The 14,455-nt window shown below is 45.1% G+C and overlaps 1 protein-coding gene across 1 annotated transcript; it reads left to right on the forward strand.

Moving 5' to 3' along the window:
• The first annotated feature begins 1,992 nt into the window (after positions 1-1,992).
• LOC137562436 (protein kinase C theta type-like) lies at positions 1,993-6,429 on the forward strand. The gene is made up of 5 exons (XM_068273782.1): positions 1,993-2,049; positions 4,418-4,588; positions 4,718-4,809; positions 5,218-5,419; positions 5,959-6,429. The coding sequence occupies exons 1-5, from the start codon at positions 1,993-1,995 to the stop codon at positions 6,427-6,429; spliced, it is 993 nt and encodes a 330-aa protein (XP_068129883.1).
• The last annotated feature ends 8,026 nt before the right edge of the window (positions 6,430-14,455 follow it).

The raw sequence follows: 14,455 nt of genomic DNA on the forward strand, positions 1-14,455 counted from the left end.
ACTGGAGTAATACAGGGAACAGGACTCAGAAGGATTCGCTATCTCTTCGCAGAGATGAACGCAATCCACAAACAGTAACAGAACAGGATTCAGAAGGATTCGTTATCTCTTCGCAGAGATGAACGCAATCCACAAACAGGAACAGAACAGGATTCAGAAGGATTCGTTATCTCTTCGCAGAGATGAACGCAATCCACAAACAGGACCAGGAACAGGATAACTAGCTCAGCACGGGTGTTCACGGTACGCGCAAACTACCAAAACGTGCTGGAAAACTGACTAACTGAACACAGGAAATAAACAGTTCGTGTACGTATATATCAGCAACACTGATATATCAACGTAACACAAATACAAGGAAAATAATAAACGTGCTGGTATGCATATATATTGGCAATGAACCAATATATGATGCAAAGACCAGCAAAGTATCTTTAACAAGAAACACGATCGGGGGCTAAAGCGACAGCAAGGCAGGCTTAAGCTGAAGCTATGAAAACCCAAGGAAACCCTGCAGGAAGCAGATCTTTATACTGAGGTCATCCAATGGGAGCAGACATGCAGATTCCCACACAGGTGAATGATAATCAGTCACAAGCTGACAGCAGGGAAAGACAGACAAAGCTATGCAACTTGCATGGAAATAGATCAGAACTGCCTGAGCTGCAGCACTACTACTTCCAGTAATAGCTGCTGCAGCAGCGATCATTACAGCAAGTTTGGTAATTGCATAGGACCCATAGGCCCATATGCAATTCACTTTTTCTCCATAGTTTTCTCCCAGGTGATATTTTTAGACTTGTCAATAAAATGCCTTTTAAGCCACCAGAAAGCAAGAAAAGGCTCAAAATGATTTTGATAGTACCTATTCACCTACTTTTTGGTACTTTCTTTGTTGAAAAGTGCTGGAAAGTTATTTAAAATTGAAGATGAGAAATTATCTCCTAGGAGAAAACTCAAGTGAAAAAGAGAATTGCATATGGCCCATAGTGTCTGAATTACAAATCTAAAACAAGATTTTTGTCACAAAACTCTGATCTGCATGGTTGTTCAGGGTCTACGGCTAAAAGCCTTGGAGGCAGAGGGTCAGCAGGGCAGCCAGGCAATGTGCATTGTTTATAAGGAAATAAATATGGCAGCCTCCATATGCCTCTCACTTCAGCTTCCCTTTAACCACTTGCCGACCGCGCACTCATAACGCGCGTCGGCAAAGTGGCAGCTGCAGGACCAGCGATGCACATCTGCGTTGCCGGCTGCAGGCTAATTAATCAGGAAACAGCCGCTCGCGTGAGCGGCTGTTTCCTGTCAATTCACGGCGGGGGGCTCCGTGAATAGCCTGCGGGCCGCCGATCGCGGCTCGCAGGCTAAATGTAAACACAAGCGGAAATAATCCGCTTTGTTTACATTTGTACAACGCTGCTAACAGTAGCAGCGTTGTACTGGATCAGCGATCCCCGGCCAATCAGCGGCCGGGGTCCGGGGATCGCTGTCACATGACAGGCAGGAGCCTGTTAGAGGCTGCACAGGACAGATCCGTTCCTGTGCAGCCTCCGATCTCCGGGGAAGGGAGGGAGGAGAGGGAGAGGGGGAATCCTGCGGTGGAGGGGGCTTTGAGGTGCCCCCCCGCCAGCCACACACAGGCAGAAGCGATCAGACCCCCCCAGCACATCATCCCCCTAGTGGGGAAAAAAGGGGGGGCGATCTGGTCGCTCTGCCTGGTGTTTGATCTGTGCTGGGGGCTGCCTGCAGAGCCCACCCAGCACAGATCACAGAATACAGCGCTGGTCCTTAAGGGGGGGTAAAGGCTGGGTCATCAAGTGGTTATCTTCGGTCAGTTGTATGATGATTTCTCCTCCACTATGCCCTGTGGATGGATCTCTCGCTATGATAAATGAAATTTAGACGAAATTACTAGAGCGGACTTCTCTTTCTCTCTACAGAAGCAGGCGGGATCTGCTCCACCAGCACCGCGGCCAGCGAGCCTGTCGCCCCATGACCCTGGAGAGCTTCACCCTCCATGAATTCATCGGAGAGGGGAGTTATGGGCAGGTAAGTGATCAGACTATTCCCTAGGGGTATCTGTGTGTGTCAGACAGGGGAGGAGTGAAGGCTCACCTTCACCAGTGGCTGAATGGAGTAATGGTTAAGGGCTCTGCCTTTGACACAGGAGACCAGGGTTCAAATCTCGGCTCTGCCTGTTCAGTAAGCCAGCACCTATTCAGTAGGAGACCTTTGGCAAGTCTCCCTAACACTGCTACTGCCTATAGAGTGCGTCCTAGTGACTGCAGCTCTGGCGCTTTGAGTCCGCCAGGAGAAAAGCGCGATATAAGTGTTCTGTGTTTGTTGTTTGTTTGTTTGTTCATGGAGAAGAGCTGAATGCAGCAAGAGGAGGGAGACTGCAGGGATGGGGGGGGGGGGTGTTTCATCACTGGGAAAGCACATCTTACTAGAAGAAGCTGCGATTTCATCCACAGGTCCCCATCCTGAGATACATGTGCCAAAGCTCAGGCCCTGCTGGGCCGATTTACATAATTTTTTTTTTTTGCTGGATGCAGCTAGCACTTTGCTAGCTGCGCCAGCACACTGATCACCGCCGTCCCGCGATCGATCACCGCTATCCGTTGCGGCGCGCGCCCCCCCCCCCAGACCCCGTGCGCTGCCTGGCCAATCAGTGCCAGGCAGCGCCAAGGGGTGGATCGGGACTCCCAATGGCGTCACGACGTCGCTGACGTCGGTGACGTCATCCCGCCCCGTCACCATGGCGACGGGGGAAGCCCTCCATAAAATCCCGTTCTTTGAACGGGATTTCCTGATCGGAGATCGCCGAAGGCGATCGAAGTGGGCTGGGGGATGCCGCTGAGCAGCGGCTATCATGTAGCGAGCCCTGGGCTCGCTACATGATTTAAAATAAAACAAAACAAAAAAAAACTGCTGTGCTGCCTCCTGGCCTAAGTTTTCATACCGCCAGGAGGGTTAACCGCATGGCAGTATAACTATTTGGAGAATAATAGGTAAATAATTAGACACAAATCAGCTTCTCCGGTAAATAAACCTATAGCCATGGCTGGTTCTAGAATCAGTGATGGCTAACCTTGGCACTCCAGCTACGGTGGAACTACAAGTCCCATGAGGCATTGCAACACTCTGACAGCTCTAAGCACAACTCGGGGAGGCAGAGGCATGATGGGATTTGTAGTTTTGTCACAGCCAGAGTGCCAAGGTTAGCCATCACTGTTCTAGATCAACTGGGGACCCAGGAGCAAACATTAACATGAGGCTCCCCTAATTGCCCACTCAGTATAGCTGTATTGGGTGTCCCCTCTTAGCAGCACTAGGTGGCCCTTGCCCCCCCCCCCCAAAGATAGCAGCATTAGGTAACCTATGCCCCCCTCCTCCCTGACAGCAGCATTTAGAGACCTTCATGCTCCCATATGCCAGTATTACTGGAGCACCCCCCATATAGCAGTATTAGGGCTCCCTTTATCGCTCCCCATTGAGTGCACAGCAATGAATGATCTCACCTCTCCAGCCACCGCACTTCCTCCTTCCTTCAGTGTGCTTCAGCCTCCCTCCCCGCTGACAACTCTTCTCCATTTCCAATCAGCTAATTTACGATCACCCAAAATTTTGCGTACATTTTCACATTTACACTTGTACGTAATTATAGTTTGTAAACTCAATTGATTTAGTATAGTGATTCGTAATTTCGGCTAAAATTGTGTGCAATTTTGCGCCGAATTTAGCGGTTAATAGCAATGCTATTGCTACCAAAATTGCTAAGGAGAATATTGGGTACAAGTCAAAAAAAGAATTTTCCAAAAAGACCTTGTAGTTTTTGAGAGATTCGATTTTAAAAATGCAAAGAAAACGTGTTTTTTAAACTAAAAAATGACAGTTTTTTCTTTGCATACTTAAAAATTATTTTCTCAAAAACTACATTCTCGGAGTTATAAAATATTACTATTACATACGAAATTCATTACGATTTTCCCTGAAATTTCGCATTACGATTACGATGGGTCACTGGGGCAGAGATGCCACGGGAAGCCGTGGAGACAGAAGGACGCCCTGAAGGAGAGGGAAGTGGTAGTGCAGCAGCCAGACAGGTCAGATTACGCTCCGCTGCCATGCCCTCTCAATAATTGGGGATAAGGTTCACCATAACCTTCTGCCATATCCCCCATAGTGACTCTTTATAAGAGGAGAGATATGAAGGCCCATACAGCTTCCGGGGCCCGGGGCAAGTGCCCAGTTTGCCCTATGGAAGCGCTGGCCTTGCCTATTCCAGAGGGTACAAAAGGGTTAAATACCGACATAGATGGGTTAATGTATAAATAGACAAATACTGACTTAAGCCATTGCTGTCCATCTGTAAAGAATTCATCAGCATAAATCTAATATAATGTATTATTTACAGATGTTGCTGGTGTCCCACCCGCCCAGTGGGGAGCCGCTGGCGATGAAGATGGTGAAGAAGAGGGACATACTAGAGTCTCCAGTGAACAATCCACTCGTGGAGCGCCAAGTCCTGGAGATGGTGGGGTCTAGCCCATTCTTCACCCACAACTATGGTACATTCCAGACAGAGGTAAGTGTCTCTCCCCCTCCTGGGGACACCGATGAACAGACAGGTGTACAAACCCCAAACTATCATTCTGTAGCTCTGAAAATCTCAGCAGACTGTATCATGACTTGTATGTTTGTGTCTTCTGAACAGGATGACGTCTTCTATGTCATGGAGTACCTGAACGGTGGGAACCTGAGACAACGGATATACAAACACTCTCCATTTCCTGTCTATATCACCAGGTAAGATCGGCAATGCCGTGATTCTGCGGCGGGGGAGGGGTGTGGTGGTGGGGGGTATTATGATAGATACAACATACCTACGCTTACTGTCAATAACACATTACAATAACTGTAAATTACTGTACAATAACATATTACTGTACAATTACTGTACAATTACTGTACAATTACTGTACAATAACATATTACGCGCTGCGTAATATGTCGGCGCTATATAAATACTAAATATTAATTATTATTAACTCACTGCACACTCACTGAAAATATATCAAATATTTCTTGAAATGATTTATTCCTCAGTATATTCGCCGGTGTACATGTCCACATATATCTACATGTCTACTATATATAGTTACACACTTGCATAGAGCATTACCATTAACAAATATACCTCTATTTTCCCCTCAGATTCGTCCTTGCAGAGCTCCTGTGTGGCCTGGAGGTTATGCACAGCAAGGGGATCGTCCACAGGGACCTCAAGCCTGAGAACGTCCTTCTGGATCAGAACGGCCATGTGAAAATCGCCGATTTCGGCCTGGCGAAAACTGGGATGTTTGGAAACAAAACAGCCAGAAAAGTTGTTGGCACCCCTGCTTATAGGGCTCCTGAGGTAAGGAACAAAACTATCTGATAACTTTTCCTGCATTTCCTGCAGTGTGTACGCAGAAATGCATTTCACAAATATATACGAGGCAGAAAAGAATGTTTCTGAAGGAAAACAGAGAAGAGGCCATTGTCCCAGTATAACGGCACTGCTAACTGCCCCTGTGCCAGTTACTGTGCATCCTGAGCACAACCACTTGTTACAGAGGGTCTCCAGTCTCCACCCATAACTGGTAGGACAGGTGTGACTATGGCTTGGTGGGTTGAATCATCCACTATCTTCTTATAACATCAGGAGACATCAGCAATAGTTTACAGCCTCAATTCCCAGCTCCTCCCACCTTCTGACAGGAAGACCTAATCAACGGAGCCCTGATATGTAAAAAGTCTGATTTACCACTGTATAATCCAGTCATATTGGAAATATCCATGTTATATAGACTAACAACCAAGTATTGTATGTTTGTTCTGATTGCTGCCTTATCATTATCTCTGTATCCAGTCTGAAATGAGCTAACCCTTCCTCTCTCCTTCTTGTTTCCACAGATTTTCTGCGGTCAACGATACAACCGCATGGTTGACTACTTTGCCCTGGGAATTATGGCCTATGAAGTGGCGACGGGCTATTTCCCATTCAGATTGACTGACAACCTAGAAAACATGGGAGACTCTATTTGTAACAAGAAAGCGATCCTACCATGGGGCACCAATGCTAATCTCACCGACGTAATAAATCGTCTCCTGTGCAAAGACAAACGAGAACGTCAGGAACTTGTCTCCAATCTGCGGGATCATCCCTTCTTCAGGGGAATAGACTGGGAAGAAATGTCCGCTGGCAGGGCCACCCCACCGCCTGCCATGCGGATAGCCCCACCGGAGCTGCCAACAAAGAGGTTGGACATGGATCAAGTTATCCCCCCCTTTCTCCGCAGGCGGAGACCACATTGGAGACAGAGGATGTTCCGTAACTTCAGCTATATAAGTGACAGATGGAGAGCCTTGCTGAACCGGAAGTAATGCCAACAGCCCCATCATATATGAGATCGCTGACAAGTGTAAATTGTGTAAATAAATAAATACATGTACAAAGTTTAATCTTGTTTTATTGAGTTCATTCCTGTTCTTCATCCTCCTGCTTCCTCTTCATCGTCAGAGAAGAGCCTCCAGCAGCACATAATAAAGGAGATCTTCACTAGAGAAGGTCAATAAGATGCAAGTACTCCCAGCTGGACCAGTGATGGTCACTGAGATATTCATTCCACATTGTGTGCAGCTTGGGAAACAGCCAATCAAAATCCACAGGAAGTGCATTTGATTGGCTCAATTCCATGGTGCATACAGGTTGCATGAAACTGGCATACAGATCTGAAAATTAGCATGCAAAATGAGATTAGATTGTAAAATGACCAATATTTTACTACTGAAATTACATAGGGCCTAATAGTAGAATATCTGTAATTTTACTGATGATATTCTTCAACTAGTGGCTAGTGCTGCATGCAAATTTTTGCCAAATAGTGATATTTTACTGTTAAAATGCAAAAACGCAGAAAAACAATATTTTTACTGTGCAAAAAAAGTCAAAATTTTACCGTGAAAATTCACAAAAACAGTTGGCATCTTTGTTAGAAAATCGAATTTAACGTTATTTTTGCAAAAATTATTGAAAAGAAAATATTGGCATTTTTGCTCATGACTGCTAGCGGCTATCTCCGACCCCCACATCACTGTGCTGCCGTTTAAACATGTACGCCCCAATCCCATGTCTGATAATAAATAATAATGGAATTTGTGAACAAGCCCATAGGGAAGCATGGATCTATTCTACATGTCCAGCAGGGGAACTGGTGGGAAAGACATGCAGTTTGCAGTGTAGCGCAGAAAAGCAGCAAGCATATCCCTGCTTAACCACTTGAGGACCCACCCTTTACCCCCCCTTAAGGACCAGCGCTGTTGTAGCTGATCTGTGCTGGGTGGGCTCTGCAGCCCCCAGCACAGATCAGCGTGCAGGCAGAGCGACCAGATCACCCCCCTTTTTTCCCCACTAGGGGGATGATGTGCTGGGGGGGTCTGATCGCTCCTGCCTGCCGGGTGTTGCGGGGGGGGGGCACCTCAAAGCCCCCCTCCGCGGCGAAATCCTCCCCCTCCCTCTCCTACCTGGCTCCCCCTTGGAGATCCGGGCTGCACAGGACGCTATCCGTCCTGTGCAGCCAGTGACGGGACGTCCCCTGTCACATGGCAGCGATCCCCGGCCGCTGATTGGCCGGGGATCGCCGATCTGCCTTACGGCGCTGCCGTGAATTGACAGGAAGCAGCCGCTCGCACGTGCAGGCTGCTTCCTGATTAATCAGCCTGCAGCTGGCGACGCAATACTGCGTCGCTGGTCCTGCAGCTGCCACTTTGCCGACGCGCGGTATGAGTGCGCGGTCGGCAAGTGGTTAAAGAGTACCTAAACTATAAGTTACAGTTTGCTTGAAACCTAATAAGTAGCTAAGATATATAAAATCACACATAATAAAGTGTGATTTTCTCACCCCCAGGGTCTGTATTCCACGTATGGGCCAATATGCAATTCACTTTTTCGCCTGAGTTTTAGATATTTTTACAACTCGTCATAAAATGCCTTTTAAGTCAATAGCAAGCAAGAAAATTGTCAAACTAAATTTGATGGTACTTTTTCACCAACGTTTGGTTACTTTTTCAATTGTAAAATGCTGAAAATGTATTTTACAAAGAAGATAAAAATTATCTCCTAGGAGATAACTTAAGTGAAAAAATTAACTGCATATGGGTCATGGTCTTGAAATCCCGACCCCAGTGTGAATTTGGGCCCTGGGCATTTTTTCTTTCTAAACTGTAGGTGCAAAGGATGCTGGGGGATTGATGTCATAACTCCACCCCACATGTTTATGTGATCTACTATAGACAGGCAGACATCGGAAATAAGAATTATAGCAAACAGACAGGATAAGACAGGCTGCAACAGTTCTCATGTGTCTCTTCACTCCTACACACTGTGAAAAGAGATGTAATTTGATCCAGGCAGGCAGAGAGCCGGGGAGGGAAGGGCAAAGGATGGAAACAGGCTGGAAGGGAAGACACCATACTGAGGGTGTACTTTAGAAATAAGGAAGTGCTACTACACATATAGATGTGAGTGTTCTATTCATTACGATGTACCAGATGTTAACTTTATATGTTCATCTAACTGTACACAGTGCATAGACTACATGTATGTATTGCCATTCAAACCTTTTCTTGTTTGGAGGTGTTCTTTAAAGGGAACCTAAACTAAGAGGGATGTGAATGTTTCCTTTTAAACAATACCGGTTGCCTGGCAGTCCTGCTGATTTTTTTATGCATTAGTATTGTCTGAATCAATATAATAGTAATAATAATAATAATAGTAATAATAGTAGTACTTTTTTTAATAAATGGGAGGAGGGTCTGGGCAAATTTTCTATTATTATCATCGACATGCTCATCGAGCATGATCAAAAATTGTTAATTGATGTTAAAACCGGCATCTCTGATCTGGAGACACAATTGGCTAGATTGGATAAAGATACCGTAGTGAAACTTTTATCACTGCTTTTAAAAAAGATATGGAACAAATGGAGCAGTCCATTATTGAAGGGAAGAGAAAGAAATTAGAAAGAGATCGACATGACTATGATACTGGTACTGCATATAGGTGGACACACTGGGGTAACGGATTAGACGGATTAGATGCAGACCTAGGCCCAGACCCTGCCGCACCACAGGGTAGTGGCAAGGGTCCACACCGTAAACCCACCGGTGGACAACGTGGTCCATCATTCACCGACCAATCAGATGTACAAAGTGATTTTTTATCAAGCAACACAGAAGGAGAACTAGATGGGGGGGGGGGGAATATAAGAAATCCAAAATCCCCACTGGGGACGCCTCGGTACCCCATACGCAGGAGACTAAAAGACCATGCCAATCTGGCAGATTAAGCATTATTAATTTATCTGAGTATGTATTATCAGTACATGAAGTTGCTGTCCTGCATAATATTGGGCGCTGATAGATTATGCCTAGATATATCCATTTATGGTTGCTGGTGGTATGATCATTTTAATTGATTTTATTATCCTTGTATAGTGTTTATTGATGATTGGTAATAAATTGTGAATATATTTTTGAATACTGCAAATGTGTGGTGCTGTGTGAAAGGATTCATCATGTCCTTCTTTGTATAACATACAGGCTCAGAGTGCAAGAAACCTTCCTAAGCGATCTAGAATTACCTCATCAATTTTCATAGGACAGGAATTGGGTAAAAGAATAGCCACTCCTAGAACTTTTTAGAGGGGGAGGAAGCTAAGAAGACCTCGCTATTTCGGGCATGGAAAAATGTAGGGAATGACTGTGTCCTAAAGTGGGTCTCCTGTAATGCTATACTATCAGGTTTATGGTGGATGTAGCTCAGAAAGGCTTTTCTCCTCTTAGAGTGGACATTAAACCACCTCACATTATGTGAAATCACCTTAACCATTGACAGTCTAGACAAGTAAGGCAGCTAAGAATAACAAAAAGATCACGAGACCAAAGGGCCATTCGGCATAATATGTATAGGTTGACAAGGACTTAAAGAGACTCTGTAACAACAAAAAGATCCCCTGGGGGGTACTCACCTCGGGTGGGGGAAGCCTCCGGATCCTAATGAGGCTTCCAACGCCGTCCTCTGTCCCACGGGGGTCTCGCCACAGCCCTCCGAACAGCCGGCGACTGTGCCGACTGTCAGTTCAATATTTACCTTTGCTGGCTCCAGCGGGGGCGCTGTGGCGACTCTCGGCACGGAAATAGACGGAAATACCCGATCTCCGTCGGGTCCGCTCTACTGCGCAGGCGCCGGAAACTTGCGCCTGCGCAGTAGAGCAGACCCGACGGCGATCGGGTATTTCCGCCTACTTCGGCGCCGACAGCCATCAGAGCGCCTGCGCAGGAGCCAGGAAGGTAAATATTGCGTCACGGCTGTACGGAGGGCTACAGCGAGACCCCCGAGGGACACAGGACGGCGTGGGAAGCCTCATTAGGATCCTGAGGCTTCCCCCACCCGAGGTGAGTACCCCCAGGGGCCGTTTTGTCGTTACAGTTCCTCTTTAAAGTGGATCCGAGATAAACTTTTACTCATTGCATAATTGTGTTCCCATCATATCGTTTATAGGACATTCCTCGAGCCAAATACTTTTTTTTTTTTTTCTGGCTCAGCTCATACTTACTACCCAACTTACATCAAACTGGCTTCATAGATGCCCTCTTATGTTGGGAAATATTTGCATCATAGTCAGAAAAAGATAAAGTTTATATAAAAAAAAAAGCTCTTTAATACATAATATAATTAGCCTTTACATTATTGGCCTTCTGCAAAACGCCTCCCGCTCTGGTGTGCACCACCCCATTGAGATACATTGACCAAGCGTATCCGCAGCCGCAAGCGGATCTGAAAACGTCCAAAAAGCCGCTCAGTGTGCACCAGCCCTAAGTGTGAACAGTGTTACGTGCAAATTTTCACCAAAGTCAGTTTCATATTGAAAATGCTATAGAGAAATTTTCATGAAAAATAGGCTTGTATTTTCGCGTTTTCACATTTTTCACTAAAATGCAAAAGAAAAAAAAATGATATTTTTACTGCAAATTTTTTACTGTGAAAACCCTTATAATCGATATTTCACTGTTAAAATTCTCAGAAAAAAAAATAAATAAATAACAAAACAAACTTTGCAATGGAATTGCTCAAAAATAAAATTTAACATTATTGTAGCGAAAATAAATGCGAAAAGAATATTGGCATTTTCGCTGGTCATCACTGTGTGTGAACACTGAACACATCCATGGAAGCTCATACAAAACGTACTGTGTACAAAACTGACAGGACCGGAAATGTACAGATGAATGTGACCACACCCACAGAAACCCATCCAAAACTGACGCCAACTGTCAAAAACTGACAGGACAGAACTAGACACTTATTACATTACGTGTGAACCCAGCCTAACTGAGAGGCTTTTTATTGAAATCTCCAGAAGTACAAATACCCTTAGGTCAGGGTCACACTTATTTGAATTGATGTGCAGTTTAGAAAACACATGCAAAAACGCACATAATGATAGTCTAGGGGTTGCACAAAAAGGCATTGGTAGGCGTTTTTACATGTGTTTTTAAAATGCTTATCAAGTTCATTCTTTCTGCATACCGTATTATTTCTGCACTGTATGCCTAACGCATGTGTTCTGCATGCAATGCTTTCCTATAATGAAAAAAAGTGCGCGTTCCACATGCGTTTTTGCCCAAATAAGGTAATTTGAAAATTATATATTTTTACTTAATAAATATAAAAATTGATTAAAAACCGCACATGGAAACGCGTGAAAAATGCATAAAGATGCACATGTAAGCAAATGCACGCAAATGCACGCAAATGCATGAAAAATCGCAAAAACAATGATTTTTTTTCTGCATGGACAAGTGCGACCATCGCTTTAGCTGTCATGTGCTATCTCTGCACTTCCAACTGTGACCACAACTGCCGCTGCTGGGTGACTGTTTACACTGGAAAACATCTACACACCTGAACAGTCACATATGTTACAAACAAAAACATTTGCTACTCATAATTGCTCCAACAATATCCAGTATGAAATGACTTTTTTCAGGGGAAGTATTATTTAATGAATATATCACTCTACAGATACTAATACAGAATATTTATTATATTTGAAAAGGGCAGGTGAGCCTGGACAGCCGGTGATGTCACACACACAGGAAGGCGATGATGTCACAATGCTGCTGTATGCATAGATATGATTGGTCCACACAGAAAGAATGTGATGTCATAATACTGCTGTATGTATAAAATCTCCACTCCAGCCCCCCAGTGTCAGTGTTGTTTTTTCACTGAGTGTGAAAGCGTCTTTTGAGTGTGTGTCTGAAGTTCACTTCAATACATATCTATCAGTTCCTCTCACTAACATCAAGTAGGAACTACCCCCCTGCCAGTCATGGTGGGGGTCCCCATGCCCCCCATGTGGGAGCGTGGATTCATCGAGAGATCAGTGGTTCCTCTGCCTGCCATCCAGGAGTTACGCGAACTACTGATCGCCGTGCCGGAGGTTATTGCTCTACCTTACAAGCCTGCGGCATGGAACTGGACTTTTGAAAAGAAGTCCTTTGAGCACCTGCCAGTCATCGCAGAGGAAGATGAGCTTCGATCAGCCACCCCGGAGCAGGCTGACCCCAGCGCACCGCCCCAAGCCAGTGGACAGCTGTCCAGCCTTCCTGCTGGTCAGCCAGTGGGAAGACTTCAGCGCTTTATGGGCCGTGTCAGGGCAGCTTTTGGCAGACTCTGTTGTTGCCTCACCCGCCGCAACAGAGATGTTTCCTCCACAGCAGATCCTGCAGGTAAGAATTACTAGAAATAAGGGATACCAGATATCTAAATGAGCTTCAGTTCATTAGGTTGGCTTGAAAGGCCAACCAGGTCTCAACCAACCAACACAAATAAGTATAACTAAGTTATGTAGGCTTGAAAAGCCAACATATTGTTCTTCAGTAAATTCAGCTTATTGTTCTGCTACGCCCCCATTTTCTATACACTACTCCTCCCACAGTTTTGGGAGTGCAAATAGTGAACATTCCACACTTCTTCCCCTTACAGCAGACTACATTCCATGAGCTTTAACAAGCGATCCCACCCTCTGTGCCCCTGCGGTGGACCTTCGAAGACCCCTTTTAAGGTGTTGGCTTTGACAGTGAAAATTTTCAAATCGCTGCCACTCGTACAGTTTCGAAGCTACACTCCCCAAACTCGGACCACATATTGTTGGTGTCACCCTGAACAAAAAATATATATATATATTTTGGGAGGGAACCCCATAGTGGGCGGAGCTACCAACCGCCTATGAAAAATTTGCCATATTCTATACGCTACTCCTTCCCCAGTTTTACTTATACAATTGTGAAACTTTACACACTTGTTCGGCCCATAGTCGTGCAGGTTGCTTGTGCTTTGTTAAGCGATCCCACTTTCTGCACCCCTGGGGCGACATCCCCCCACCCCTTTCCCGAAAAACACAATTTTTTCCCATAGACTTTTATTGGAAAATGTTAACGTTTCACCACTCGTACATCTGTGAACTTAAACTCACTACTATTGGGTCACTTAGTCATGGGGTCAACCTGAAATATTCTGTCACACTTTGGGGAATTTAAAAAGTGGGTAGAGCCACAATCAACCAATCAGATGTAACCAATCAGATGTTCAATGAGAACATGTAAAAAGATCTCATAGTATTAAAGCCAAAGACCCCAAACTTGCCACAGTCGGTCACTGGGTGACTGGGGTTGAATTTAGGGAAAGTGTGTGGGGCCTACAACAGTCATTTATATTTCATCTATTTGCTTTATATGGGAACATTTAAATTTCCACGGCTCTTAGACTGTTGATGGCAGGGTCCTCAAACTTGGCCCAGTCAGTCATTGGGTGACTTGGGTTCAAATATCAAAAAGTGGGCAGAGCCACAGCCAATCAGATTTCATTGATTGATTTACATGGTAAAATTTAAAATGCTTCTATTCTTATATTATTGATGTCAAGGACCAACAGTTTACAGATGTGGTCATTCGCTGTTTGCACTTTAAGGTTAGAAAAAGGGGACAGGGCCATCAGCAACCAATCAGATTTCACTAAATGATTTTCAGCAGAGAAATTAGAACTCCTGCCTCTTATACACTTGGAATGCCAGGATTCCCATACTGTAACTACTTATGCAGTTGGCAGCAGTATATCTACACCCCGCAGGACTTCAGTTCCTGCACAGGGGCGTAGATATGCGTCTATTGCCATGAACGGCTGCTGCTCACTACTGCGCTCGCTCCCGCGTGGGTACTTGTCACCGCCTGTTAACACGGAGATCAGTGAGGGGTAACACAGTTCCCATTCATTGATCTACTTGCCAGTATCAATGATCGCCGGCATCAATTAGATGCTTCTGGTCATTGTAACAAAGTAAGTTAC

Source organism: Hyperolius riggenbachi, chromosome 3, assembly GCF_040937935.1.
Source record: "Hyperolius riggenbachi isolate aHypRig1 chromosome 3, aHypRig1.pri, whole genome shotgun sequence".
NCBI lineage: Eukaryota > Metazoa > Chordata > Amphibia > Anura > Hyperoliidae > Hyperolius > Hyperolius riggenbachi.

Bases quoted from the DNA above. Each gene is read 5' to 3' on its own strand.
- LOC137562436 (XM_068273782.1), top strand. From the start codon at position 1,993: ATGACCCTGGAGAGCTTCACCCTCCATGAATTCATCGGAGAGGGGAGT. The intron at 2,050-4,417 runs GTAAGTGATCAG...TATTATTTACAG, and splicing joins GAGAGGGGAGTTATGGGCAG to ATGTTGCTGGTGTCCCACCC. The intron at 5,420-5,958 runs GTAAGGAACAAA...TTGTTTCCACAG, and splicing joins CTGCTTATAGGGCTCCTGAG to ATTTTCTGCGGTCAACGATA.